Source organism: Neophocaena asiaeorientalis, unplaced genomic scaffold (genome assembly GCF_003031525.2).
Source record: "Neophocaena asiaeorientalis asiaeorientalis breed wild unplaced genomic scaffold, Neophocaena_asiaeorientalis_V1.1 scaffold77, whole genome shotgun sequence".
Taxonomy (NCBI): Eukaryota; Metazoa; Chordata; class Mammalia; order Artiodactyla; family Phocoenidae; genus Neophocaena; species Neophocaena asiaeorientalis.
The window spans coordinates 6,076,454-6,104,289 of record NW_020174645.1 but is presented as its reverse complement, the minus strand read 5'-3'; the positions used below and the strand labels follow the sequence as shown (position 1 = coordinate 6,104,289).

General features: G+C 55.2%; 1 protein-coding gene across 3 annotated transcripts in view; it reads left to right on the top strand.

Moving 5' to 3' along the window:
* MLXIP (MLX interacting protein) overlaps positions 1-19,944 on the top strand; it is a 59,643-nt gene extending 39,699 nt beyond the window's left edge. The window contains exons 2-18 of one of the 3 annotated variants that reach the window (XM_024758542.1): positions 2,290-2,396; positions 3,060-3,145; positions 4,907-4,996; positions 5,424-5,465; positions 5,819-5,990; positions 6,649-6,738; positions 7,303-7,394; positions 8,353-9,007; positions 9,439-9,560; positions 9,662-9,878; positions 11,801-11,928; positions 12,496-12,597; positions 12,692-12,819; positions 13,015-13,138; positions 14,511-14,640; positions 15,227-15,496; positions 16,067-19,944. In XM_024758542.1, the coding sequence (XP_024614310.1) occupies positions 2,290-2,396; positions 3,060-3,145; positions 4,907-4,996; positions 5,424-5,465; positions 5,819-5,990; positions 6,649-6,738; positions 7,303-7,394; positions 8,353-9,007; positions 9,439-9,560; positions 9,662-9,878; positions 11,801-11,928; positions 12,496-12,597; positions 12,692-12,819; positions 13,015-13,138; positions 14,511-14,640; positions 15,227-15,348 (2,407 nt within the window). In that variant the 3' untranslated portion in view covers positions 15,349-15,496; positions 16,067-19,944. Of the gene's footprint in view, positions 1-2,289; positions 2,397-3,059; positions 3,146-4,906; positions 4,997-5,423; positions 5,466-5,818; positions 5,991-6,648; positions 6,739-7,302; positions 7,395-8,352; positions 9,008-9,438; positions 9,561-9,661; positions 9,879-11,800; positions 11,929-12,495; positions 12,598-12,691; positions 12,820-13,014; positions 13,139-14,510; positions 14,641-15,226 lie in introns of all 3 variants that reach the window. The other 2 variants (XM_024758541.1, XM_024758543.1) reach the window with 2 other exon arrangements.
* Positions 19,945-27,836: the final 7,892 nt, after the last annotated feature.

Sequence of the window (27,836 nt, the reverse complement as noted above, 5' to 3'; positions counted from 1 at the left end):
TCTCCTCGGTTTAGCTGAAGTTTCCTCATCCTCTGGGCCTCAGCTGAGATGTTACCTTCTCCAGAACGCCTCTTGTGACTGCTCAGACAGGGTTAGTTATGCTGTGTTCCCACAGCTCTTTGCTCTTGTTCGAGGCACGCAGCACGTAGGCAGGACTCATGCCTCAGCAGCTCATGTGCTCCATGAGGGCCGGGACCTCGTCCGCCTCACCCATCCTTTTCCTCCCCTCCTAGCGTGTGCACGACACACAGTAGGTCCTCAACGCTTGTCGAGTGAGTAGATGGACCCAGGCCTGCCTTCCGGGCCCTGAGGAAGCGAGTGGCTCTGCAGCTGTGCGGGGGTCAAGGCTGACCTTTGCCCTGGTCTCTGCTCGCTGGTGTCGAGAGGGGTCCCGTGGGTGTCACCTTTTCTTCCTGTGGGGAAGAGGCACCCCACGACAGTGGTGGCAAACACGAAAGAGAGGACTTTTCAAGTCAGGAGGTGTTAAAAGCCAGGCCTTCGGAAAATAACTTAAATCCAGATCACTGAGGTGGTTATTAATAGCTTACCTTTACATTTTACCTTAGGGTTTACCTGTCCTGTGTGTCTAAGAACGTGTGCGTGTGCACGTGTGTGTGTGTGTACATCTAATCCTTATTAAAACACTGGAGGCAATGGTGTTATTCTAATTTTACCCAGGAAACCGGTGTGTCAGAGAGATTAAGTGACTGTGAAAGTTCACAGCCAGTACGCAGTCGTGCCACAGAGGCTCAGGAACACTGGGCTGCTGGCTGTTAAACGTAGGTGACAGCTGGGGTGGAAGTGCCTTTGGACCGGGGAGAGGTGGGAGGAGGAAGGCGTGTGACGGGCTCGAAACCCCTGACCCTTTGAGCTGAGGTGGCTTCTGTCTGTCTGTCCCTCAGATTCTCAGAGGACTTGCTGTGACGTTTTCTCTGGGGGTGGGTCACAGCCTTCTTCCAAAGCCTAGGCCAGGGCTGGGTTGAATTGCGGCGGGGGCATGAGGTTTGCCAGGTGCAGCGCCAGGGACTTCTGCTTTATAAACCAGGTGTTTGGGTTCAGGGAATGTTTATCGCTCAGGCAGTGCGTCTTTGAAGACCCCAGATGTTGTGACTGCTTGTCACATGGAATTTCTGAGTGGGTTTGGAGAAGGGGCAGGGCTGTGGCCTGCAGTGATGTAGAACCCACAGAACCCCCTTTGTATGGACCAGTGACCATGCCTTGCCCATCTCAAGCCATCTGAAGAGGGGAAGCCCTATGCCAGCTGCTCAAAGGTGGCTCCTGGCACAGCCCTTGAAAAACTAAACTATCTGAGAAGCCTGTGCCACCAGGCAGCATTCCTTGCCTGCCGTTAGCTTTGTTTGCAAGGGCCCTTTAAGTCATTCAGTGAAGAATTATTATACGAGCCCCTGCCCTGTGCCATGTCCTGTGCTGGGTGCTTCAGATGGGGGTGCCGGAAGGGCCCTCCCCTCGAGAAGCTGCAGTCTAGTGGCAGGAGGTGTGGGGACACATTGCTACACGGGGAGTGGATGAGTGCTATCTTTGAGGTGTGAACAGTGCTCAGGGGTCCTGAAGGGATTGGCGGCAGCCTGGGAGAGGCCGGTGCTGGCTCGGAGGGGATGATGTTTGAGCATCATTTGGAAGGATGAGTGGGTGGCCAGGGGCGGAGGGAGGTCTGTGCAGAGTGAGGAACGCAAGCACAGGGGCCTGGAGGCAGGAGAGAGCCCCGCCAGGTTCTGAGGCCAGTGGGACGTTTGTGTGCCTGGACTGTAAGTGCCTCAGGGGGACTGGTGGCAAAGGAGGTGGCCGAGACCAGGTTCAAGCGGGCTGGCTTTCGTTCGGTGGTCAGCAGATTTCTTTTTTCCTTCCCCCAACTTTACTGAGATAAAATTGACATATAACGTTGTTTAAGTTTAAGGTGTACAACGTGATGATTTGATACACGTATGAGGCAAAATCAGCAGATTTTTAACTTTTAATTATGGAAAATTTTAAAGATATTCGAAAGTAGACAGAATAGGTTAGTGAACCCCGTGTAGCATCACCTCACTCCAGCAGTTACCTACCCATGGCCGATCCTGATTCCTCCATACCAACACCATTGCCCCCTGTACCCCATCCGTATCACTTTGAAGAAATCCTAAAGTGCCTTGTGTACCCTATCAAGCCTGGCCTGTGGCTTGCATGGGTTAATCCAGAGTTTCGAGGCCTGGAAGGATTGGGAGGCACTTTGTGATTTCATTCCATTTTCAGAGAAACCACTGAGTTTCCCCTCTTCATTGTACCTTTCAGTGGGAAGTTGGTGTCTCCGAAGTGGAAGAATTTCAAGGGCCTGAAGCTCCAGTGGAGAGACAAGATCCGGCTCAACAATGCCATCTGGCGGGCATGGTACATGCAGTGTAAGTGCCGCGTGGCTGGGCCGAAGACCCTCCAGGTTCTGCCACCAGGAGGCCTCTGCACCTCGGGGCCCCGGAGCCTGCTCTTGTAACATTGTGTGTCAAACAGAAGTCTCTCTCGGGCCGTGTGCGTCCAAATCCGAGTGAACTGGACCCTTATTGCCATCGGCACTGGGGGCCCAGCCAAGCGTCTGCAGGAGGCGGAAGTGTAGGCCGATTGCTCCCAACCTAGTGTGCTCAGTGTTGTAAAGGCAGAGGAGGAGGGACGGGTGTACAGCCGAGAGGTGACATTTGGAGAGTCGGGGAACAGTTCCTGTTTTCAGCAGGTCTGAGACGATGCCGGCCCAGGCCGCGTCCTGTGTCCAGCTGGCTTGGGTACAGGTGGGTCTGGTGACTTCTACAGGAGATCGGCGTGCTCGGGGTCCCCTAGGCTCAGGCCGGTGTTTCTCTTGATCAGCCAGACTCCCTTTCTCGCCCACACATCACTGCCAGACTCTTTTCCTTGGACCTGGACCCCTTTATTTCCCTGAAATCTCATTTTCCAAGGGAAGGAGAAGGAAAGAACCCTTAAGGGTCCCCCCTGAGGGGCGGGGTGTGAACAGAAGAGGCGGAGCTCCTGCGGGGGTCTCTGCCGCAGTGACGCTGTCTCACCCTCTCCCCGCCCAGATTTGGAGAAGCGCAAGAACCCCGTGTGCCACTTTGTCACTCCGCTGGACGGCTCTGTGGAAGTGGACGAGCACCGGCGGCCAGAGGTACTTGGCATGTGATGGGCCCTCACTTGGGAGGAGGTGACTCACAAGGGTGGGACCGAGGGCTCTGGATCCCGCAGAGGGAGGACGCAGGACAGGGTGCTGGGGCTGTGCTGTCCTGGCAGCTGTTTTGACCCTGAGAAGCGATGGCGATGCGGAGGGCAGGTGGCCTCTGACAGCCCACAGAGGCTCCCACCTTCTCAGACCGGGCTGACCCAGGACTGAGGAGGTCCTCCAACCGGGACTTACCCTCTACTTTCTTTTAATGTCAGTATTTCTCTGGAAGTCAACGGGAAGGGAATCTTTTCTTTTTTTTAATTTTTATTTATTTTTGGCTGCGTTGGGTCTTTGTTGCTGTGTGCGGGCTTTCTCTAGTTGCGGCGAGCGAGGGCTACTTTTCGTTGTAGCGCGCGGGCTTCTCATTGCGGTGGCTTCTCTTGTTGTGGAGCACGGGCTCTAGGTGTGCAGGCTTCAGTGGCTGTGGCTCGCGGGCTCAGTAGCTGTGGCTCGTGGGCTCTAGAGCACAGGCTCAGTAGTTGTGGCGCACGGGCTTAGTTGCTCCGCGGCATGTGGGATCTTCCCGGACCAGGGCTCGAACCCATGGACCCTGAGTTGGCAGGCAGATTCTTAACCACTGCGCCACCAGGGATGTCCCACGGGGAGGGATCTTGACTGCTTACAAGGCAGACATCTTTAACTATTAAAGAATGAACTCGAGATCTTTATATACTGAGAGGGAAAGATGTTGAAGAAATAGTAAATGAATAAAAGCAAGTTGCACAACAGTATTGGAGTATCTTCAGGTTAATTTTTTAAAGCGTGTGTCTGTATGATTGTACATGCATAGGAAGTGTCTTGAAGGATATACAGAAATTGTTTCCTCGTGGGATTAGAGTGAGGAGGAGGAAAGATTCTTCTTTCACTTTTTACTCTTCTGCATCTTTTTAGCTTTGTCCAAGCATGTCTCACTGTTACCATGAAAAGGGGAAAACTTGGAAGGTAACCTAATGAAAGACAGTTGGGAGCCATAGGACATGATCTGGTGTTAGTATTAAGGAATATCACTTTTTTCGGTCTGGTAATAATATTGCATTATTCACGGTGAACATTCTTCAGTGTCAGAAACACACAGTGAAGTATTCTTGGGTGAAATTATGTGGGATTTATGATAGGATATCTGGGACTTGATTTAATATTTTCCAGCCATTAAAAAAAATAAAGGAATCTGAAGGTGAGGTGGGCTCTCGGAGGCCGTCGTGAATGCCTCGTCACCAGAGGTCTTCAAGGCTGCTGTGGAAGGGGCTCCCCGCCCTGCATAGTGGGGAGGCTGAACTGTATCTTAGAGGTCACTTTCCACCTGAACCTTCTGTGATGGGCTGTTTGTTTTCACCCTTTGGAAACGTGGCGGAGGCTAAGGGCATTTGAGAGCTAGCCTGGGTCTCTGGAGGTTCTTCCAGCGCCGGGAACTCTGTGCTTCTCCCCTGCCAGGCACTCTGTCTGACCCCTGCTGCGGTCCAGCCTCCAGGACCTGGGCCCCCGAAGCCCCCTGGGTTATCGTGGGCCATGAAATGAAAGCTCCCCTTCACTCAGAGGCCAGGCGTGGCCCAGCAGAGGCGGGACGCACTCTGTGGACGAAGCCGCAGGCAGGCAGCCTGCTTCTCGGAGCTGGATTGCCCGGACCTGACTTCCAGAGACAGACGCTTGCTTCTTGGCAGGGCGGCTCTTCCAGCACCACTGCTCACTCTGCCCTGCGTCTCCCCACAGGCCATCACCACGGAAGGGAAGTACTGGAAAAGCCGCATTGAGATCGTGATCCGGGAGTATCACAAGTGGAGAACCTACTTCAAGAAAAGGGTATCTGGCTCGGGCTCCAAAGAGAGCACGTTCAGGAAGCCCCGTAGGGGAGGGAAGGCGTGAGCCCGGATTCAGAACACTGGCCCCCAAGGCTGTGGCCCGGAGCTGGCCACCCCTCTCCTTGGCCCAGCATTCTAGCCCAGCCCAAGTGGTGGCCTGCTTTGGTCGTGTGACCCCTTTGCTCTCAGTTTCTCCAGCTAGGAGCCAGGGCTCTTTATTTCCACAAACGCTGGCTGGGAATCTCATCTGTGTCCAGCGTTGGCCTGGCGATGGCAGGGGCAGGATCCCTCTCCCCGCCCGCCTCCCAGAGAGAGAAGGCCTAGATGTTTCTGGAGGTTAGCCCCTTCCAGGAAGGAGAGGCCGAGGGCGTCGTCCCCTGCCTGGGCCCTGAGCGACCACCTTGGTCCTCTCCGTCCTTTTTCCACAGCTCCAGCAGCACAAGGATGAGGACCTCTCCAGCCTGGCCCAGGTGTGTGAGCTTGGGGGCCATGAGGACCCTCATGGGACCTCCCCCTTTGACAAGAAACAGCAGTGACTTGGGTGGCCCAGCACTGCAGCAGCAGGTAGCCCCTGTGCACCCTGGGGCTAGAGGAGGGCCCCCCCACCTCCTCACGTGAAGGATGTGAAGGAAATGAGCCAGTTCTCTGCTGGGGGGCTGGAGGGGGTTTCTCCCTGCAGTTCCCCACCCCCTTGCCTCATCTCTTATACGGGAACCCTGGCTGCTCTGTGAAACAGTACAGCGTATTTCCCTGATGTGATGTGCTGGGAACCCCCGAGTCACTCTTGCCCCTTTGGTTTGTCCTCCCCCCCCGTCGGTGGCAGGACGATGACATGCTTTATTGGCACAAGCACGGGGATGGCTGGAAGACCCCAGTCCCCATGGAGGAGGACACGCTGCTGAACACAGACATGCTCATGTCGGAATTCAGCGACACCCTCTTCTCCACGCTTTCCTCGCACCCGCCCGTGGCCTGGCCCAACCCGCGCGAAATAGGTAACCCGCCCCTAGACTCTAGACTGGAAATGTTGCCTTCTCCACCGGGCCCCCAGGGCAGGCTCTGCCTCGGGGCCGTCCCTGAGCTGCTGTCGCTTGTGTAGGGTGAGCAGTGAGGAGAAGGGTTGACCAGCCTCCTTGCTGTGTGAGGGCCCCGTCAGGCCCGTGGTGCCACCGCCAGGGAACAGTGGAGGTTTGGTCTGAACCAGTTTCACATTTCTGATACTGTCCCTCAGCAGAGGACAGGGGCCTGGGGCGCGTGACAGGGCCTGTGACTCACTCTCAGGAAAATCATTCGCACTCCTGGGCTGGCCTCTCACCTGGCAGCGTGCAGCTGTCCAGTTAACCCCTCAGGGAAGAGCCCACAGGCTGAAATTAGAACCCGGGGTCTCTGCATAGCTGCTCATGGCTTCTGGGGGGTGTCTGTTCCCAGATACTCAGTTTACCTTTCCTACGAAAACTCTCTTTCCTGCCCTCTGAGGGCGGACGATGCCCATGAACTGATGAGAAATCCCAGCCAGTGGCCTACGTTTCTCCTCGGAAGAATCTAGAATGTGAGCAGGGCCAGGAAGATGCATTCCAGGCCCTTAATATGTTCCTACAGCACATGGTCTGAGAAGGCAAAATGATTCCCCTGTCTCCTTTCTGATTCTTACAGCACATCTGGGAAATGCAGACATGATTCAACCGGGGCTGATTCCTTTGCAGCCCAACCTGGACTTTATGGACACTTTTGAGCCTTTCCAGGGTGAGGACTTGGGGCAGAGAAAGAGCACGGCTACCTGCATCTCCCTTTACCCAGGACAACGTGGATGTTGCTTCCCTGTCATAGAGGCAACTGTTAGAATGGACCAGGGAGAGGACTTAGAATTTTTCCAGAACTTTTTTTTTTTTGCTAGTAGCTGCAAGGCCTGGAAAGTGTTTCTGGGATGTCGTTCCGTCTCCTCCTCCACGTCTCAGAGCCTCTGGTTTGGCTTTGACTGTAAGCAGTTCTCCCACTAGGCAGCAGAGTGCGCTGATGACACAGCCACCTCCTCGCCGTTTCCTGCAGTTAGAACTGGTCCTGCCACTGTAAAAGCGGGTGCCACCCAGGCCTGGGAGTGTTTCAGAGGCCCCACTGGTTGCCAGCCTGTGCAGCTCCAAGCAGAGGGCCTCCTTCTGCAGAGTTACCTCGTGGTGGGGGGGGCGGGGAGATGCCCTCTAGCCATGGCATTCCTCTGAGTAAGGTGGGGTTCAGTGCCTGATTTGTTTGGGTCTTAATGCAGTGGAGTGATGGGCACAGAGCTCACAAGCCCCTGATGTTGTCTTTCAGACCTCTTCTCTTCCAGCCGCTCCATTTTCAGCTCCATGCTGCCTGCACCCGCCTCAGGGCCTGCACCAGATCACAACAGCCCACCTGCTCAGGTAGAGGGAACTTGGGGGAAGGGGTACTAGACTGTTCCTCAGACCTTTGCAGCCATAAGCAAAGTGCTAGGGGTGACTAGATCCAGCGGTGAGCTCACACATAATGTGTAAAGAAGTTATCCTAGCCCTCCTTGGAAGCATCCTTAGGTGTCCGTGAAGTGGGAGACTCTATCAGTAAACGTATGCTCCTGCCTAAGGCCCAGATAACCTTGTGTGCAGCGGGCTCTGTCTTGACCAGTTAAGACTGGGCCAGTGAGACAGCAAAGAAAAACGCAGATCGCTAAGAAGAGGAGGTTCCGTGTATTTCTTTTACTTTTTACTCAGCACTCAAGTTGGTTACCAGCTGCTGGGACAGCTGAGCTGAGTGAGGCATGGCTCTCTGCCATTAAGAGACTCTCGGGCTGGTGCCCATATCCAGTTAGGCGCCCGTGACCTGACCCTCTCTCCCTCCATCTGGCTCCGTGAAGAGTTTCTCCTATAGAGACTGAGATCCGAACAATTGATTCCTTGTAGCGTTTCCCTTTTAGGAAGAGGTGACCTCTCTAGAAGTTGACATGTGAAACTGTCCTGGGGGAGCCTCGTGAGCAGCTGTGATCCAGGCTGCCCCTGCTCTGTAACAGAAGATGGCAGGGACTTTGGGGGGACCCCACTGGACTCTAGAAACAAGATATCCCCAGGCCGAGAGCCAAGTGTGTGCAGACAGTCGCTGTGTCTGAGCCGTGTTATCACTGAGTTCCTAATGGAAACAAGACCCCTGCAGATGCCTGGGGAGACCCAGATCCAACCCCCGCAGATTAGCAGTCCCAGGGCTGGGAGACGTCACCTCTGTCCCTTCTGCCCGGGGCACCGTCCCAGGCGCCGGGTACTGTGCCGGACCTTGTGGTGTGCAGCGCTGGAGAGTGACAGCGAGCAGTGTGACTCCAGCGTTCGTTCCTCACTTCTTCTCTTCCTTCCTTAGGAGAGCGTCCTGCCGACCACCGCTCTGCCCACCCCGAGCCTCCCTGACGGCTTCATTGCACCCCCTGCAGCCACGGTCCTGGACCCCACGAGTGGGCAGGGCTGTGAACACACCTCCCAGCCGGGGGACCCCTTTCTCCAGCCCGCAGACTTAGGTCCCTCTGCACCACCACTGAGTGTCCCGCAGCCCTTCTTGCCCGTGTTCACCATGCCTTTGCTGTCGCCCAGCCCAGCCCCTGCACCTGCTTCCCCCGTCTTGCCGTTAGGCCCTCCTCCCCCCACTTCCCTGAACCCCCCGACTCCCCCTGCCTTCCTGCAGCCACAGAAGTTTGCTGAAGTCAGCAAGTCGCCCCCTGTCATCACCCATACGGCCTCTGCCACCCTCACCCACGACGCCTCTGCCACCACCTTCAGCCAGAGCCAGGGCCTCATCATCACGACCCACTATCCCACCCCCTCCGTGTCCCCCTGTGGCCTGGCGCTGTCTCCGGTCAGCCGGCCACCAACCGTTGGGCCTCCTCAACCCCGTTTAACTTTCGTGCACCCCAAGCCTGTATCATTGCCTGGGGGAAGGCACAAGCAGCCCCCCAAGATAGTGCCTGCTCCCAAACCAGAGCCCATGTCCTTGGTATTGAAGAATGCTTGCCTCGCCCCAGGTGAGTCAGGTGGAGGGAAGCAAGTGGGAATCTCCCCCTGCCCTCATCCCCCGCCGGGATGTTTCCCGTCCCCAGGCTTGCAAACTCGTGACACACACATTGTGATAGGAGACAGAAGGGTTATGAAAGACTACATGTGTAGATCTAGTCTATTTTTTCTATTCTGTGTTGTTCTTTTAGTTAGTCTCAACCCAGTTTGAAAAAAACATGGTCCTGGTCATCTCTTTCCCGGGTCTGTAATCTGTCCCCTCCAAGGAGAAGCTGCAAAAAAGTAACTTTGTCTCCATGCCCTGCAGCAAGGAGGTGACGTCTCAGTGGCAGCAGAGGGGTTGTGTGCTGCTCCTAGGCACCCCCCCCCCCCCCTGTGCAGCCTGGTCAGCCCTGGGGCCCCCAGGTGGGCCGCCACCCTCACCTCCCCCTTGTTCTGGCAGCTGCCTTTTCAGGACAGCCCCAAGCAGTGATCATGACCTCAGGCCCTCTGAAGAGAGAAGGGATGTTGGCTTCCACCGTGTCCCAGTCCAACATGGTCATCACGCCTGCTGCCATCGCCAGGGTGAGTGGCCCAGACAGGCCCTTAGCATCCTATAACCTTGGGTGGCCCTCACCCAGCATGACTGTGGTTGGGGGTGACCTCTCTCCCCTGTGTCCCCTCAGGCTCCTGGGGTCACAGAGTTCCACAGCAGCATCCTGGTGACAGACCTTGGCCACGGCACGGGCAGCCAGCCTGCTCCCATCTCCCGGCTCTTCTCTCCCAGCACAGTGCCGGACTCCCTGGTAAAGGGCGAGCAGGTCCCACCACATGGGGGCATCGCCCAGGTCCCTGCCACAGGTGCCAGTGAGTCTGCTGTCTGGTTGGAACGGTTGGGACCGCGTGAGTGGAGTGACGGGCCCGCTCTGGACTGGGGAGGCTGCCGATGGTGCCCGGGATTGAGCCTGGGTTTCCAGGCCGGGTGGTGAGAAGCTGCCAGTGGCCCAGGCTAGGGAAACGCTCGGCAAAGGGCAGAATAAACCAGGGAAAGCGGCCGGCGCGTTGCAGTGCAGGCAGTTCGTGTGCTCGCGGAGACATCGCTCAGCCTCCTTCAGAAAGGCCCGGCTCTGATGGGGATTTCCCTGGGGGTCCCATGGTTGAGACTCTGTGCTGCCAACGCAGGGGGTGCAGGTTCAGTCCCCGGTCAGGGAACTAAGATCCCACATGCCATGCGAAGTGACCAAAAAAGAGTTTAAAAATTTAAAAAGAAAAAAGAAAGGCCTGGCTCTGAGCTGCCAGTTCTGATCCACAAAAGGGATTGAGTGGGGCTTCCCTGGTGGCGCAGTGGTTATGAATCCGCCTGCCAATGCAGGGAACACGGGTTCGAGCCCTGGTCCGGGAGGATCCCACATGCCACAGAGCAGCTGAGCCTGAGCTCCACAACTGCTGAGCCCGCGCTCTAGAGCTGCAAGCCACAACTACTGAAGCCCATGTGCCTAGAGTCTGTGCTCTGCAGCAAGAGAAGCCACCACAATGAGAAGCCCGCGCACCGCAACGAAGAGCAGCCCCCATTCACCACAACTAGAGAAAGCCCGTGCACAGCAACAAAGACCCAACACAGCCAAAAATAAATAAATAAATTAAATAAATTAAAAATAAAAAAGGAATGGAGGGGTCCGTGTCGACAGTTTCCAGAAAGCATGAGCCTGGTGTTGCTGTAGCCACAGGAGCCCCCGGCCTTGTCTGGCACTGGCCGGTCTTCCCCTCCCCCACGGTGTGCCGGCACCACGCCTCGGGAGCCCCCTTCCTTCCTCCCCAGCTTGGTCTTCCGTCGGTGAGGTGGCCGGGGTAGGACTGATGTTGCCCAGTGACGTCTGAAGAGCTGAGAGGTCAGGGTAGATGATCTTCCTGAGGCTGTGCTGCTGCGGGTTGGGGAGAAGCCAGGTACCAGGTCGGAGGGAGACCAAGGTGTCTTCCTGTCTCAGGTAAAACCATGGCAGCTGCTCCCGGCACCCTGTGCAGAGGCATCTTCCCGAGGTGGAGTGCAGGACACGAGGGGGAAGGCTCTCTACTTACAGGGGTCAGACAGGGACTTGTCCCAGGACAGGCTTTGAAGAATAAGGACCCTCATCTGGGAAGATACAGACGCAGACTGGCTATGAGTCAGGCCCTGGAATACTGTATGGGGCTCCGGCTCAGGGAAACGGCACCTTGTCCACTGAGGCGGGTCCCCGGAGGTTAGAGCCTTGAGAGCAGGGTGGGGAGAAGAGCTGAGCAGAGGGGACTGAGCCTGAGGCATCTGTGCTGTGAAGCGGGACTGACCGGGAGGGTCAGGGAAGGGCTTCCTGCGGGTGTCTCTGGAGCCTGGGCCACAGGTTTCTTCCACCATGTTCTTTGTGGGTAAAATAGCGCTTTGGTTTTTTTTTTTTTTTTCTTTGGTTTTTTAAATTAAAAAATGTCAGGGGTGGGTACAATTGAAAAAGGTGTGAGAAAACATATATGTAGAAATTAAAGAACAACAACAAAAAAAAGAACAGGTAGCCGTGTGCTCACCACCCAGGGTGAGAACTACAGCCTTGCAGACACCGAGGGGCCTTGCAGAGGGGCCCCTGGTGGCCCAGGAGGCAGGCCTCCTCGCAGCCCCCAGACCTGTGACTGCAGCGTCCAGCTGGCATCCGTCAGGCCTAACGGAACCCACCCCCTGCCCCCGCCTGTTGGCAGGGGTTCCTCCTGTTTCTGCTCTGGGGCTGCCATGGAGGTTCAGGGTGGGTGTCGTGCGCAGCTGGTGCAGCCTGGTCCCTAAGGGGAGTCTCTGCTCTTCTCAGGTCGAGACTGCCCGAACTCAGGGCAGGCCTCTCCGTGTGCTTCAGAACAGAGCCCCAGTCCTCAGTCTCCCCAGAACAACTGCTCAGGGAAATCTTCTGCAGACCCCAAAAATGTGGCTGCTTTAAAGGTACCTGTTGGGTCTTGATTCCCTTGGAAGGATGGGGAGGCAAGGAGAAGCGCATCAAGGGCTTTGGGGATGACTGCGGCCCTTACTGGAGACGCACTGGAAAGAACCGTGGGCTTGAGGGGTGTCCCACGCCAGGCTGGGGCGGCATCAGAAAGAGGGAGGTTTGCTGCTTTAACCTTGAGCCTGGTGGTCCCTCCCACCCCCCACCTACCCCCAGCCCCTTGGTGACAGTGGCCCTCAGCCCAGGAGCCAGCGTTGAGCCCTGTGGAGCAGAGGGAGGAGGCGGCAGCTGTCAGAACTGGGTCCAGGTGTGAGGGTGGCTGGGAGGGTCCGAAACAGCAGCCTCGGGCCCTTGCTGTGCTCTCTCCTGCAGGGATGGTTTTCTAGTCCTGTCCTGTCCCCCTCCTGGCTCCCGCTGGAGCCTTTTAGCTTCCTGTCGCCCCTCCTTCCACATAGCTCTCTAGAGGCCTCAGGGTCCCAATCTGCCCCTAATCTGGGCAGCAGGTGGGGGTGGGATGGAGAGGGGAGGGGTCCCTGTGTCGCAGTGACGGGTCGATTTCCCAACAGAACCGGCAGATGAAGCACATTTCAGCCGAGCAGAAAAGGCGCTTCAACATCAAGATGGGCTTTGACACCCTCAACAGCTTGATCTCTAATAACACCAAGCTGGTGAGTGGCCGGAGGGTGGGGAGGGCCGACAGGACGGGCGGACATGGCGGGCTCGCCGCGCCCGCTGCCGCCCTGACCCGGCCGCCCCTTGCAGACCAGCCACGCCATCACGCTGCAGAAGACTGTGGAGTACATCACCAAGTTGCAGCAGGAGCGCAGCCAGATGCAGGAGGAGGCCCGGCGGCTGCGAGAGGAAATCGAGGAGCTCAACACCACCATCATGTGAGGCTGGGCCTGGGGGCTCAGGTAGCACCCCGTCCTCGCTGGCACGGCACGGGGGGGCACTCATCGCTGGTGGAGGCCTCTGCTCAGCGCTGCAGCCCTTGCCCTCCTCCTCCTCCCCAGGCTCCCCGCCTGGGCCTGCCCACTTGGCCCCCAGCCACGCTGAGCTTCCTTGGACTCTTCCTGTCGTTTCAGCTCCTGCCAGCAGCTGCTCCCTGCCACGGGTGTCCCCGTCACCCGGCGCCAGTTTGATCACATGCGAGACATGTTTGACGAATATGTGAAAAGCCGGACTCTGCAGAATTGGAAGTTCTGGATTGTATCTTTGGGTTTTCTTTGCTCATCCCCCATCCCCCCAAGCAGTGCACTAAAACCGCAGACACTGACCCTTCAGTTGCTTTAGGAAGATGCTCTCTAAATGGTTGTCATTGAGTTTGTCAAGACAGGTAATGCTAGTTTCTGTCTTGAGAGGGAGGGGCCTGGCCGGGCCCACGGTGTGGAGCAGGCTGTCCTTGGTGCCCGCCCGGGCTTGGGGCTCCCTGGGGACCTGGAACAGGCCCGCTCTGCGCTCTGAGTCCTTGAGAAGTAAAGACAAGGCTGGAGCCACTGGCAGAAGCAATAAGGTGGGAAGGAGGTGGGATCTGGTCTAACACGTCCTGGCACCAGCTCTGTCCTGGCAGCGGCGGGGAGTGTGGTGCCACCCGAAACCAGGGCTCACAAAGCGACTAAGTGGCAGAGCCTGGATTTGAAGCCAGTTCCCTCCAGGCTGTTTTCTGCGTTTGTGCCGCAGGGCCTTGACTGCTGTAACGAGGCACGGATACCTGAGTGCTGGGCTCTGTCTCTGGGGCCAAGGCCTCCCTGCACTTGGCCTTCCAGATGTCAGCAGGGCCCTTATGGGGGAAGGCTCTGCCCTTGTCACTCCCACCAGCCACCGCTGTGCCTCTGAGTGGACAGTGTGCACAGGGGTGGGGTCAGTCGCCGTGCCTGGGCCTGGGGCCTGACGGGCTGTGGAGGGGGTCACGTGGGAGGATGGATGCTCCAGCCTCAACTCTGACAGGGCGGGTGGTGTCTGTGTGCACTAAAGGGCAGGTTTTAAAGGAAGAGACGACAGACACCAGCTCCAGTCCCCCAACTTTGCTCTGGTCCTGGTCCTTGAGTGGAGCTGGCATGAGTCAGAACCTCTGTGGTCAGTGGCAGGTTCCTTGGCATCAGGCTGAGTGTGGTGACTGTGGTCGCCACCTGGGCTCAGGAACAGTTAGGGACCTCTCTCTGTTTCTCCCTCGCTCGCTCTCCTCTCTCTCTCTCTGTCTCTCCCTCCCTCTCTCTCTGTCTCTCTCTCTCTCTCTGTCTGTCTCTCTCCCTCTGTCTGTCTGTGCTTCTGTCTCCCTCTGTCTCTCTGTCTCTCCCTCCCTCTCTCTCTCTGTTTCTCCCTCTCTCTCTGTCTCTCTCTCTCTGTCTGTCTCTCTCCCTCTGTCTCTCTGTCTCTCCCTCCCTCTCTCTCTGTGTGTCTCCCTCCCTCTCTCTCTCTGTCTCTCTCTCCCTCTCCTTCCCCTTCTCCCCCCCCCACGCCCCGTCACAACTATGCACAGTTACTTGCCAGTCCTGAGGGGAGTTGGTCACGGGCAAGCCTGTGACTGGACTTCGTTCTCTCCATGCTCGCTTCCCTTTTCTTTAACCTGCGTGCTCTGCAGTTCAGTGTCATCATCAAGCCGCTGTTTGAGTCCTTCAAGGGTGTGGTGTCCAGCAGCAGCCTGGAGGAGCTGCACCGGACGGCGCTGTGCTGGCTAGACGAGCACTGCTCCCTGCCGGTTCTCAGGCCGAGTGAGTGGGGCTGTGTGGGTTGGACGCGGGCGGGGCTGCCGAAAACCCAGGCTCTGCTGCAGGTGACCCGCAGACAGCTGGGGCAGGGAGGCGAGGCCGAGCCAGAGGCGCCCCTGCAGGGCGGGGGGCAAGGGCTCCCAGAGCCTCTCCTCAACTTCCTGCCACCTCCGTGTGCCCCTTTGATCAGATCTAGCTCGCATTTAGTGAGCACCTACTACTTACCAGGCCACGTATCAGGGATTTTCAGATACATTTTCGTGTTTAATTCTCGTAGTAACGAAAAGAGCTGTGGCCGTGTATAAAGGCTGTAGAGATGTGATGCTAAGACAGGGGAACAAGCAGGAAGAGGTCAGCGTTCCCCGCTCACCCGCAGTGTAGGAGATGGGACTGGGGGAGTCGTCTTAAAGGCAGAGGTGTGAGTGTCCAGACCTCAGGCGAGAGGCTCTCCTGGTGTCCGTGCCTCTCCTGCTTTGGGGGCCTGAGAATCCCCACGCGGGATGTACACACGTAACCGCGTGTTGTGTCCTCTGAGGGCTTGGAGCTGGCGCCCCGGCCGTGTCTGCAGGCTACCCCCTCTGTCTTGCAGCTGTGCTGAACACCCTCCGGCACCTGAGCACCACCACGTCCATCCTGACGGACCCGTCCCAGCTGCCAGAGCAGGCGGCGGAGGCCGTCACCAGAATGGGCCAGAGATCTGGAGAGTCTTAGCAGTGCTTAGCGGGCGCGTGGCCGCGTGAGAAGCCGTGGAGACCCTTCCCGCCTGTGGAGAGGAGCCCGCACCCCTCACCTCTCCTGACGCGGAGCTTCCGGGCCTCCCTCTGACTGCGGCCCAGGCCGCTCAGAACGCCACGCTCAGGTCTGAAGCAGGTTCGGGTCCTGCCCACAGCAGTAGCCCAGCTTAGGGAACCCTTGCTGTGAACTCTGACTCAGCGACCTCTGTCACCGACCTCCCCTCCCCTCGGGGTAGCCCGGATGAAGGGGAACAAAGGGGAACGCTGCCCGTCCCTGTCCTGTCCTGTCCTGTCCTGCTGGTGGGATGTCGGGGCCACGGCGGCAGTGCGGGGAGCAGATGGGGCAAGAGGGGGCATCACCCGCTCCCCCAAGTTAGGAAACGTGAGGGTCCTTCCCGGCTCCTGTCTGGAGACTTACACACGCTGCCTCCTGTCACCTCTCAGGCGCCCGTGGGGCGGTTGGAAGGCATCCTCCTTCCTGCCCCGACTCTGACCTTGTAGATAGATTGGACGTCTGCTCAGGCTTCGCAGGGCCGGCTGCCGGGGAAACCCCGCAACACACGTGTGCAAAGTGGTGGGTGCGTGTGCCCGCAGACAGGAACGGAAGCACAAGCGATGCGGAGCTGCTGCTGGCTTGGAGGGCCACTCGGGCGGGACTTCGATCTGTCCTGATCTGGTTCCACTTGGCGTTGCAGCCTCCGTGGTGACACCGGCCTGAGAATCGCGTGGCGGGGCTCAGCTGGGGCCCTGCTTCCTCTTTCTCCACCTGCTTCCGAGCCACAGCCGGGCGGGCGGCCGTGTTTGATGGATGCTGCTGGCCCTTCGGGTGCAGTGTTTGAAAGACCAGGCTCCACAGTGCTGCCATCGGCCTGGTCACCTTGTCTGGATTGTCCAGCTGGGAGCCCCAAGTCATAACAGTTCCTGGACCAAAGACGCCACCACACCCAGCGTCTGTCTTGTGTTTGGAGGCAGAAATTGAATGTTGACACCAAGCTCCAAGGTGGCTGCCTTGGAGCTGTCTCTAGGCGCCTCCAGACCAGACTGTAGAGAGTTGTATTCAGATTTGGTCCAGGTGGAGGAGGCAGTAGGCTGTTTCCGGATGTGGGAATTGCACTTGGAAGGGTTCAGAGGAGGGCACGGCAGGAGGGGCGGTCCCGGGCCCGTCCTCCTCTCGGTGTGTCTGCAAGAGCAGCTCCAGATGGAAGGATGCTCTCTAACACTCAGGAAGCCCAGCCAGGGGTACCTCCTCATTGAAAGAATGTGCTTTTCACGTCCTGCTGTGAAGTTCAGAGGCCAGCAGCCTTCCCGTTCAACCTCTGTCCTCCCGACCCGAGACGGAGACTGGGCAAGCTCTGGGCAGACCAGGAGCCCAGGGGCCCCAGGAGGGGCCGCTGTGGGCCACCCTCTGAAGCTTGGATCATTTCGGAGGCTCCTGCTGGATCCCGGAGGCCTGTGGAAGGTGCTCGGGGGGGCAGGCAGCCCCACCTCAGCCTCGGCTGTTGGAGGACGGAGGCGGGGTCCTCTCTTTGCTGCTGGCCGTGCCACTGCCCCTGCCACGGGTCACGACCGATCACCTGCTTCCTCGTCTGTGCTCCAGCCCCGTCAAGGGTGCCTCGGCGGCACCCCTCCACCTCCCCAGAACCCGTGTTTACAGGCCTTCCGATCGCTCTCCTGAGGCGCGAGCACGCCACGAGGCCGGGCCAGCCCTTCATTTCCACTGGGAGGAGGACAGGAGCTCAGCCTTGCCCTGGAGTGGACACAAGGTCTCCCTCAAAAGTGGAAGAGCACCGTGGTAAGAACTCCGTGAGGCTCAAAAGGGAAAAAGGAAAGCCAGAGACGTTCCAGCCATGAGGGCTTGTGGAGGGTCCAGCCCTCGGCCTCGCCCCAGTTCCTGTGCCTTCGTTAACCGCGTGGTGGCCGCGGAGCTCGGCCCGGCCATGACCTCTCTGAGATCACTAGCTTTCTCCCCACCCCTTGCTGGGAGTTTTTTTTTTTTTTTTTTTTTTTTAGCTCCATGGGATATAAAATTGGCCTCTTCCTTCTCTGGCCTACCTCTCCCTCCCTTTGGCTGATGTAATGTTCATGATTCTGTTTTTTTAAATATTTAAGGCTGTTAGGTTGTATGAGGCATTGAAGGGTGTGTGTGTGTGTGTGTGTGCGTGCGCGCGCGTGTGTGTGTGTGTCCCAGCAGACGTTTAACTAGATGCATGTTTTGTTTTGAGCTATTTCCTTACATCCGTTTCTCTTGGTGCTCACCATCATGGCTGTAGGGCTGCAGAGCCATATCTCTTACTACAGACACGTTTGTTTCTTGCCCTGGCAGTTTTCTTGTCTTGGATTCTTGCCTGATGAGTCTGGCCAGACGGGGGCCTAGCCTGGACCTCTGTCCTGGGGTCCCAGGCCGGGATGCAGGGACCCCGGGACCACCCTGCCGACCGCCTCCAGTGGATGCTGTAGTTTGTTTACACTCACTTTCACCCCTCCTTCTGCCCCTCCTCCCGTAAAAGAGACTTAAAAATGCTGACACTTTGGAGAATAAGAAAATCAATCTGAAAAGGAAAAAAAAAAAAAAGCCCGTCTGGCACGTAATCTCTGAAAGTGTTTCTGTGAAATCTTTCTGTGCCGTCACCTCCCTTCCCACTGCTGGTTGCTGTTTGACACCGTGTGGGAGATGCAGGGAAAGTGGGGCTTTCCGCAGTTGGCTGGCCCGTCCCTCCCTCGGTCTCAGGTGGGTGACATCCTGCTGTCACCCCTCTCCCACCAGGCCCCCAACCTGGCTGGGGTTTTCAGGGCACAAGGGAAGAAGCAGCCCCGGCGTCAGGAGTCAGTGTCGATGTGAGCACCAGGTCTCGTTGGGGAGGGACTGGCAGGGCTCTGCGGGTGACCTCGTGCACCCAGCTCCCTCTACTCTGTCCTTGTGACCTGGTCCCGCCTCCCTTTCTAGATAGCGCTCAGCCCTCCAGCTTGTTATTGCTCTGGCCGATAGAAAGAGAAACTTCGATTCTTAGGGGACATGGCATCCCAGGGTGGGGGCCAAACCCCTTGTCCCTCCCCAGGTGAAGGGGTGCGGTGGCCTCCTCTCAGCCTGGGCCTCGCCTCCCTGTACAGCCGGCTCTCCACCTGGATGAGTGAGTCCGAGCGGCAGGCTCGTCGTCGTTTTCAAGATCACACGTTCTCACTGTCCAGCTGAACTAGGGCTCATCAGGGTGGAGCTGGGGCTGTCCAGGGGGCCTGTCTGCCCGCGGCCTGCACACTTGCTCAGTGTGGACCCAGCCCCGCGCTGGCTAACCTGCCCCACTTCGGTTGTTTTATCTCATCTGGGCTGCAGGGGGGCAGGCTTGGAACACCGCTTGTCAGAGCAGCTTGGCTTCCTTGGTGGCGGGCCTGCTAAGGAAGGGAGCTGGGGCGCCCCAGTGTGGGCTCAAGGGCAGCAGTGGGCGGGGGTCTTTGGCTCCATGCCCCTGGTGCCTCGTACATGAAAGAGGATTGTCACCATGTCTGAACACAGATGACAGGACAGGACAGCGAGGGTGGAGGGTGGAGGAGCTTGGACCTTCAACACGTACATTTCAGTGGTCGCGTATCCTTGACCCGCTCAGCAGGCAGGTGTGGGGATCGGAGGGGCTCCAGGAGCAGAGAGAAGCCTCAGGACCCCCCGGGTGCCTCCACACAGATCACCTGCCCTGTTTTCTTTTCCTTCTGACGCCTTGGCTTTCCCAGCTCACCACACAGGGCTGTTTCCTGTCGAGGCTTGTGAAAATAAGCCTTTGATAAAGAAAAGGGAACTTTTCCTGTTGAATGTTGGCTTTCACTGTGCGTGTGCGTGTGTGTGTGTGTGCGCGCACGTGTGCGCTTGCCCTGCGTGTGTGTTTGTGGGTGTTTACTTAATGGAATTTTATTTTTGTGAAATTCTTTTATAATTATGTAGCAAAATTCAGCTCCATCTCCCAGTCCAACTTTTGGTTCCAGAGTCAACCCTGGGTGTCACTAATTTGAAGAATTCTCTCCTGGGTTTCTGAACGGAGATGCGCCACTGTCAAGAGTTGAGGTTGTGGAGAGGGTTGGGAGAAACTGAAGTCTGATGCATTTCCGTAGAGTTTACATCCCGCAGTTAAAAGGTAGGAAGGGCTCAACCAGGGAGACACAAAGCCCAGGCTGTGTTTCTTGCGAGGGAGCTGGACCACGGCCTCAGCCCGAGGTGCCCTGCTGCTGCTTTAACTGAATCTGTTCACACGGCTTGTTTTGCTTGTTTTGTAACGCCACAGCTGAAACAGCACGTTCTTTTCCTTTTTTGGGTTTCAGTTCATTGTATAAATGGTTCATTTTTTCTGTTGTGAGCTCTGGTGACTGTGTCAGGCCTCCGGTAGGAGACAGTCACCCCTTGTGGGCAGAAAAACAAAACCCAAGAAGAGTTTTGTGAATCGGAGGCTCCCTCAGGCCTGCGCCATCCAGAGACGGCCCTTTATGCTCCACTGTTGAAAAGCGAGTTTCCACCAGCTGTATTCAACACTACAATGCAGTTCAAAAACTATATTTGCATCCAAGACAATAAAAAGCCGTATTTTTTTGAAAAGCCTGTGCTGTGTGGTCTTTGCTACCCTGTTGAGCAGCGGAAGAGATGTTACTGAGATCAGAGCTGAGTGATGCTCACACCTGGCTCACTCGTGCTAGCCTTGGGGGAAGTGGGTGCAGCCTGGAGCCGAGGGGCTGGGAGTGAGGAGACAGGCCTGAGGCAGTGGGGCCCCGGAGGTGGCCCTAGAAGACTGCAGTCCTAAAGAGGGGCCTCTGCCGAAAGGCCCGACAGGACAGATTCTGCCCGTGAACTCACCAGGGCCAGGTGCTCCAGGCCTTTCCCAGGTGGACAGAGTCCAGGGGTACTTGTACAAAACTACCCGTTTCCTTGTGTGGAACTCGGGCAAGCAGCAGCCTCCCTGCCCTCTTTACAGGGTGGGCACGAGGGTCACATGAAGTCACGAGCGTCCGGTGCCCAGAAAGAACAGGTTATCACCAGCGTGGCCAGCACTGGGGGGCTGCTGACTGTTGACCCGACACTGTAGACAGAAAATGCTGGGAAGTTGACCAGCAGAGATGTCCCTTTGTTGTGCTGAGATGTTGATGATCTCTGTTTAATCTAAAAGCCTTTCTTTTAGCCCTACCATCTTCCTGTGCCCCCAGCTCCTTGGGGCTGGGCAGGGTGACTGTAAGATGAGCCGTGCTGTCCCCTTTCAGGCTGCCGGCCCCTCTACAGAGCTGCTGGCTTGTTTCACTGAACAACTGCCCGGATCCATATCTCCTAAGATGCAGTGGGTTCATATGCAGGCCCTTGTTTGATCAACCCCCCACGCCTCCCCCGAGGAAAAAAGTCTTCATGACACAAAGCCAGATTTGGGGCCGTGAGAACCAGGGACCCTGAGAGAGGTGAGTGGCTCATGGACTCCTTGAGGCTAGAAGGAACTCGGTTTCCATTGACCTCATCAGTGGGTGTCCAGTTGGTTCTTCTAACTTTATTATTTTTTTTTTTTTGCGGTACGCGGGCCTCTCACTGTTGTGGCCTCTCCCATTGCGGAGCACAGGCTCCGGACGTGCAGGCTCAGCGGCCATGGCTCACGGGCCCAGCTGCTCCGCGGCATGTGGGATCCTCCCGGACCGGGCCATGAACCCATGTCCTCTGCATCGGCAGGCGGACTCTCAACCACTGCGCCACCAGGGAAGCCTGGTTCTTCTAACTTTTTGAGCCCAGCCCCATGTTAGGTATGGGATTTTAAAGATAGTTGGGGTGTAATTAGGAGAAGAAGAGAGGGTTTGGAAGTGGGGAGGGAGGAGCGGAGTGTCTAGAGGGACAGACCAGGGCACTGGAGCTTCCCTGCCTCAGTGTCGGGCACTGGGCCACATGCCCCACTCTGGACAGTTCTCGAGTGGGTGGTGCGGTTATTCCCATTTTATAGAGGAAGAAATCAAAGTTGTTTCCAAGGTGGCGAGGCTGCATGGGTCAGAGCCAGAAGGCTAAAGGTTCATTTTTTATCCTGTAACGGGCCTCTCCACCGAATCTGGAGGATTATCCGTGACGTCCTTCCCCTCCCCTTCCCCTCCTCCAGCAGCAAGTCCTGTCGAGTTTGTCCTCCAAATGTCTTCCAAACACATCATCCACTTTTCTCCAGCCCCACAGTCATCATCACCCAAGTCCGAGTTGCCATCGTTTCTCAAGTTCACACGATGGTATCGTCCACCCCTTCTCTGTCTTGTAGCCTCGACCTTATAGTCAGTGGGAGCTTGAGGAAGTCCTAGTCCGGCCACAGCACTGACTCCACGCAGCCCTTCAAGGGTTTCCAGATAAAGGTCAGTCCACCCCGCTCCGTTGAACCCATCCTGCCCCTACTTGCCTTTCCAAGCTCATTTTTGCTCTTTTCAGTTCCTTGAACATTCCTTGCTTTGTTTTGTTTCACTCTTCAGGTTTTCCCAAGGCCTCTTTTCTCTGTGCAGGCCTTTGCCTGTCTCCACCCCTTTTCCTGAATAGCTCCTATTCTTTCTTCCCATTTTAATCCTTAAATGTCAGTTCTTCAGAAAGCAGCCCTAATGTTCCTCCCACCAACACACAGGTGCATGCACGCTCGCCCACATACGCGCACACACGTGCACACACCAAGTCAGACCTCAGAGCAGCTGTATTTCCTCCGGATGCTGGTCATGTTTGTCATTATCATTTATCTTCCCCGCCAGGTTCTGAGGCCCATCAGAACAAGAGGCCCAGGGCCACTGCTGTGCCCAGCTCAGAACCAGCACAGCAGGTGCTCAGGGCACCCGCCCAGTGGCCCTCAGCCCCAGGCCCTTCCACCAGCCCGGCGGCCCCTTCAGTACCTCCATGTCAGACAGGCGGAGGGTGTGGGGAGCCTGACGAGACGGGGCGGGGGGTGGGGGGGAGCAGGCAAGCAGCAGGTGCAGAGCTCAAGCTCAAGTGGGTGTCCTGCAGGGTTTAAGGTTGGCTCCTACGATTACATACTTAATATAAAACATCAACTTCAGTAATTCAGGTTGTAGATATGATTAGAATAGTCTCCAAATGGCATTTGAGAGCGTATCATCTTGGATGTGGACTTGATTCTATAGAACACAGTCTACCTTCTTTAGTAGCTCTGTTTTGTATGTCAAGCTCTGAATTTAGCCTTGTGTAGGCTGCTGGGATTATACTCAATGCGTGTTTTACCTTTTTACTTCAGAAAATCTCCAGCACACCCAGAAGTAGAGCAGTGCAGTGAACCCCTACCTACCCGTCATACACTGTAACGATGACCAACTCAGGGCCAGTTTTGTTTGCTATATAACTCACCCCCACCGCCATCATTTTGAAGCAAATCCCAGACACCATATGGATTTCATCTGTTAATAGTAAATGTGCTTTTGTTTCCAGAATTGCATCTACGCCTGCAACGTTGGTCGTTTGAAAACTCCCGAAGGCTTTGTGAAAAACTACCAAGTCACAGTTGATGAGAAACCTGGGGCGTAGGGAGTTCTGATTGATCAGCTTTTCTGTTTCACTGAATCATTAGCTAGAAAACCCTTATTGTTTAGAGAAGGGGAGAAGCTTTCTAAGCGTCTACTTTCATGCCTTATATGGGTTTGTACAGCAAACAGTCTAACCTCTTGATCTAGTCTGACTGACTGTCGCTCCTGGGGGATGTGACTGAACAGGGCTGGTTGGTACCATTACAGGTTTGTGGCGGGGATGGGGCCTTCCCACCTGTCCCCTTATCTGTCCCGCAGCCCAGATTCCAACCTATCGGTGTCTCCTGAGTCCCCAGCATAACTGAACACCCTCCCCACCCCCCATAGACAAAGGATCCTCCAGTTCCATGCCCCGCCACAACACCTGCCACAAGTTCCCCCAGCTTTCTCTCTTTCCTCCAGACTTTGATCAAGACACGTGTGCTGAAGGATGAATTTGTACTCAGCTCAGGGGACACACAGTGAGTTTATTGGAGACACGACAAAAGTCTGTCTTGGTACGAAGGGGTGGGGAGAAGCACGGGGTGCCGTAGAGGAGCTGCAGGGAGACTGCTGGGGGGTCGGGGAGGGGGTCAGGGAGGGGGTCAGTGAGAGGCCCCTGGAAGGTGGCCCCCGAGCCAGGACCCAGCAGGACAAGAGTCAGCCATGCAGAGGGGGCAAGACCCGCAGGGGAAGAGCACGTCTCATGGGAAGAAACGTTGACCAGACGCCACACCTGCCTTCGCATGGAACCTTTCCTCCCTCTCCACTGGGGCTTTTGCTCGTCTGTGGCCTCTTCCGTCCCGCGCACTTTTCTCTTTTTCCGGTTGACTCCTTCCTCTCCCCGCAGAAGCGTCTCAAGTCTCTCTCCTCATAACCAGGCTTCCTTTAGCTTTCACCCTCCCTGGCCTAGAACGCGTTCATTCCCACATACTCCACATCTCCCTACATGGCGTTGCCATCTGCCCAGTCACTCAGGAGATTCACATGGCACCCTCGTTCTTCCTTTTCCCTTGCTTCCCACCTCTGATCTACCAGGAGGTCCTGTCAGTGGTCCCGCAAACCAGCTCAAACCAAGCCGTTTCTCCCCACCCCCACTGCCACCACCCGTCCGGACAGCGTGCATTCCCAGGTTCCTCCTCTCGCTGCCCTCTATCATCAATTCCCCCCAGAGCTAGAGCGATCCTTTTAAAGACACCTACCACACACCGTCCTCCTCCTGCTTAATGGTCCAGAGGCTTCCTGCCGCATTTAGAGAAAAATCCAAACTCCTCACCCTTTAGCTCCCGACTGCCTTGCGAGTGACAACATTTCTGGGCCCGAAAATCTGTAAGATGTGGACAATAATTACGCCTGGGGACTTCCCTGACGGTCCAGTGGTTAAGGCTCTGTGCTTCCGCTGCAGGGGGCGTGGGTTCGAACCCTGGCTGGGGAGCTAGGATCCCACTTGCCTCGAGGCGTGGCCAAAAAGAAAAAAAATCCCCACGGTAATTCCGCCTGCCCCACTGGGTCACTGTAGGGGTTCAGGGCGCTTGTTTTATAATCAGCATCTCCAGTGTCAGCTCCTCTTACTCTTCTTTCCTTCCCACCTTCTCCCCCGTCCCCTCTTCCAAAGTTCCCCGTTTTTATTAAGGCATTGCTAAGACCATCCTCCCTTTCTTTTTTATTGAAGTGTAGTTGATTTACAATGTCATGCCAATCTCTGCGGTACAGCCGAGTGACTCAGTTATACACATGTAGACATTCTTTTTCAAATTCTTTTCATTATGGTTTATTACAGGATATTGAATAGAGTTCCCTGTGCTATGCATTAGGACCTTGTTGTTTCTCCATTCTAAATGTAATAGTTTGCATCTACCAACCCCAAGCTCCCAGTCCATCCCTCTCCCTCCCCCCTTCCCCCTTGGCAACCACAAGTCTATCCTCTATGAGTCTGTTTCTGTGTTGTAGATGGGTCCTTTGTGCCATATTTTAGATTCCACATATAAGTGATGTCATATAAGACCATCCTCCTTTGTAGGACACTGGACTCATTCTAGTTCTCCTTCCCCACAGCATCCTGCCCGCCCCCTTTTCATTTGTCAGATCCTGTGCTGTGAATTCTTTCTCTAGAACGTCGCTGACTGTGGTCCCGGGCCTCGCCGCGGGCCCAGCTGGTACGGGTCAGAGTTGAGCTACTCCCCAGTGAAACTTCCCAGCTCTGGCCTGAAAAGTTCAGGAAATAGCATGGAGCTTCCCACCACACCCATCCTTTTGTCAAAAAATCTGCCCCCTCCCAGCCCTTGAGAACTTACTGCTCTTTTAGAACAAAGCCCTGCCCTTAGCCTGGCCTTCAGCTCAGCACTGACACTGTCTCCCCTTACAGGTTCCAGGCGAAACGAACTCCCTGTGGTTGTGCAGTCACACCCCGCACTTCTTCCCTCTGTTCCTTTGCGAGCACTCCCCCCGCCCCCCGGAAGGCCCGATGCTTCCTCCTCTCCGTAGCCTGCCCTGGCCTGGCCCGCCCCACTTTGGACTCTGAACTACCACCAGTGCTCCATTTCTGTCACTTACATCACATGCTACCTTTTTTTGCTTGGTGCTGTAAATGTCAGTACTGCTTTCATAACATCACCTCTTCCTAAGGTAGGAACCACATTTCGTTTTATCAGTCATCTACCCGAGCACAAAGCTTTGGTGTCCTGAGCTTATGATCTAAGTCATATCTACTGCTACCTGCCAGGGATGATGCAACAGCCCTATGAAATAGGTACTGTGATTATCCCCACTGTAGAGATAAGGAAGTTGAGGCTGAGAGAGTCACAGAACTTGCCCAAGGGCATCATCACGGAGTGCGAAGCTGAGCTGCAGGCCCAGGTGAGTCTGACTATAGCGCCTCCTGCAAATGGTAACAGCCGACACGTGCCAGCCCCCAGGCTAGACATCTTTACACAACCTGTTGTTATCCTCAAAAGACCCCATATGGTGGGGATAATTATCCTCTTTTTACACTGGAGAAAACGAAGGCTTACCCTCTATGATAAGAGCACTCAACAGACTGGCAGTAGAAGGGCAGTTCCTCAACCTGATAAAGGCGTCTACGAAAACCCCACAGTGAACATATTTAATGGTGAAAGACTGAATACTTTCCATCTAAGAGAGGAAGCAGACAAGGATGCCTGCTCTCACTAGGACTGGACAACACTGTCCCAGAGGGTCTAGTCAGGGCAGATTGACAAGACATAGAAACTCAAGGCATTCTGACTGGAAAAAAGGAGTAAAACTCTCTCTCTGTGCAGATGACACGATGCTTTAACATAGAAAACCCTAAAGGATACACACACACGCACACACACATACACATAAGAGCTAGTAAATGAGTTCAGCAAGGTCCTAGGACACAAGGTCAATATACAAAAATCAGCTGCATTTCTGGACACTAGCAATGAACAACCCAAAAATGAAGAAACAAGTCCATGTACAATAGCATCAGAGAGAAGAAAATACTTAGGAATAAATTTAATCGGGGAAGTCTAAGACTTTTACACTGAAAATTGTAAAGCATTGTTGACTATTATTCATCCATGAAAAGGAATGAAGTACTGACACAGGCTACTACATGGATAAACCTCAAAAACATGGTGCTCCGTGAAAGGAGCCAGACACAAAAGGCCGCACACTGTATGAGCCCATATAAGTGAAATATCCAGAACGGGCCAATCCATAGAGACAGAAAGCAGATTGGATGTGGTCGGGGGAGGGAGAGCAGGAGCGTACTTAATGGGTACGGGGTCTCCGTTTGGGAGGGTGACAGTGTTCTTGGGACTTAATATACATGGTGGTCACGTGACATTGTGAGTGTACGAAATGCCACTGAATTGTACACTTTAAGATGGTTAATCTCATGTAAATTTCACCTCAATTTTTTTTTTAATGTTGACAAAAATTTAAAGAAGACCTAAATAAATGGAAAGACATCCGGTGTTCATGGATTGGAAGACAGTATTGCCAAGATGGTAATACTCCCCAAAGTGACCTACAAGGTGCAGTGCAATCCCTATCAGAGTTACAACTATATATTTTTTTTTGCAGAAATGAAGAAGTTGATCCTAAAATTCATATGGAAATGCAAGGGACCCAGAATAGCCAAAACGGTCTTGAAAAAGAAGTACAAAGTGGGAGGGCTCACACTTCCCAATTCAGAAACTTACTACCAAGCTGCAGCGATCAAGACAGTGTGATACTGGCATTAAAACAGACATGTAGATCAATGGAATTCTAGTCTATCGAGATCTAGAAACACACCTATAAACCTATTATCAAATGATTTTTGAGAGGGATGCCAAGACTCTTGTGGGGAGAGAATAATCTTTTCAGTAAATGATGTTGGGTCTTAGAAGAAAACCGGTCTAAATCTTCATGACCTTGGACTGGGCAACAGTTTCTTAGACATGACATCAAAAGCACAAGCAACCAAAGGAAAAATAGAGTACACTTCATCAAAAATAAAAATGTTTGTGTGTCAAAGGACACTATCAAGAAAGTGAAAAGACAACCCACAGAATGGGAAAAAACCTTTGCAAATCATATATAAGACAAGGGGCTGGTACTCAGAACATATAAAAAAAACTTACAACTCAAACAGACAAGACAATTTAAAAATAGACAAAGGATTTGAATGGATCTTTATCCAAAGAAAATATACAAGTGGCCAATAATCACAAGAAAAGATGCTCAACATCATTAGTCATTATGGAGATGCATATTAAAAACCACTGTGAGGGCTTCCCTGGTGGCACAGTGGTTAAAAACCTGCCTGCCTATGCAGGGGGCATGGGTTCAAGCCCTGGTCCGGGAAGATCCCACATGCCACGGAGCAACTGAGCCCGTGCGCCACAACTACTGAGCCTGTGCTCTAGAGCCCTCAAGCCACAACTACTGAAGCCCGTGCACCTAGGACCCGTGCTCTGCAACAAGAGGAGCCACCACAATGAGAAGCCCGCGCAC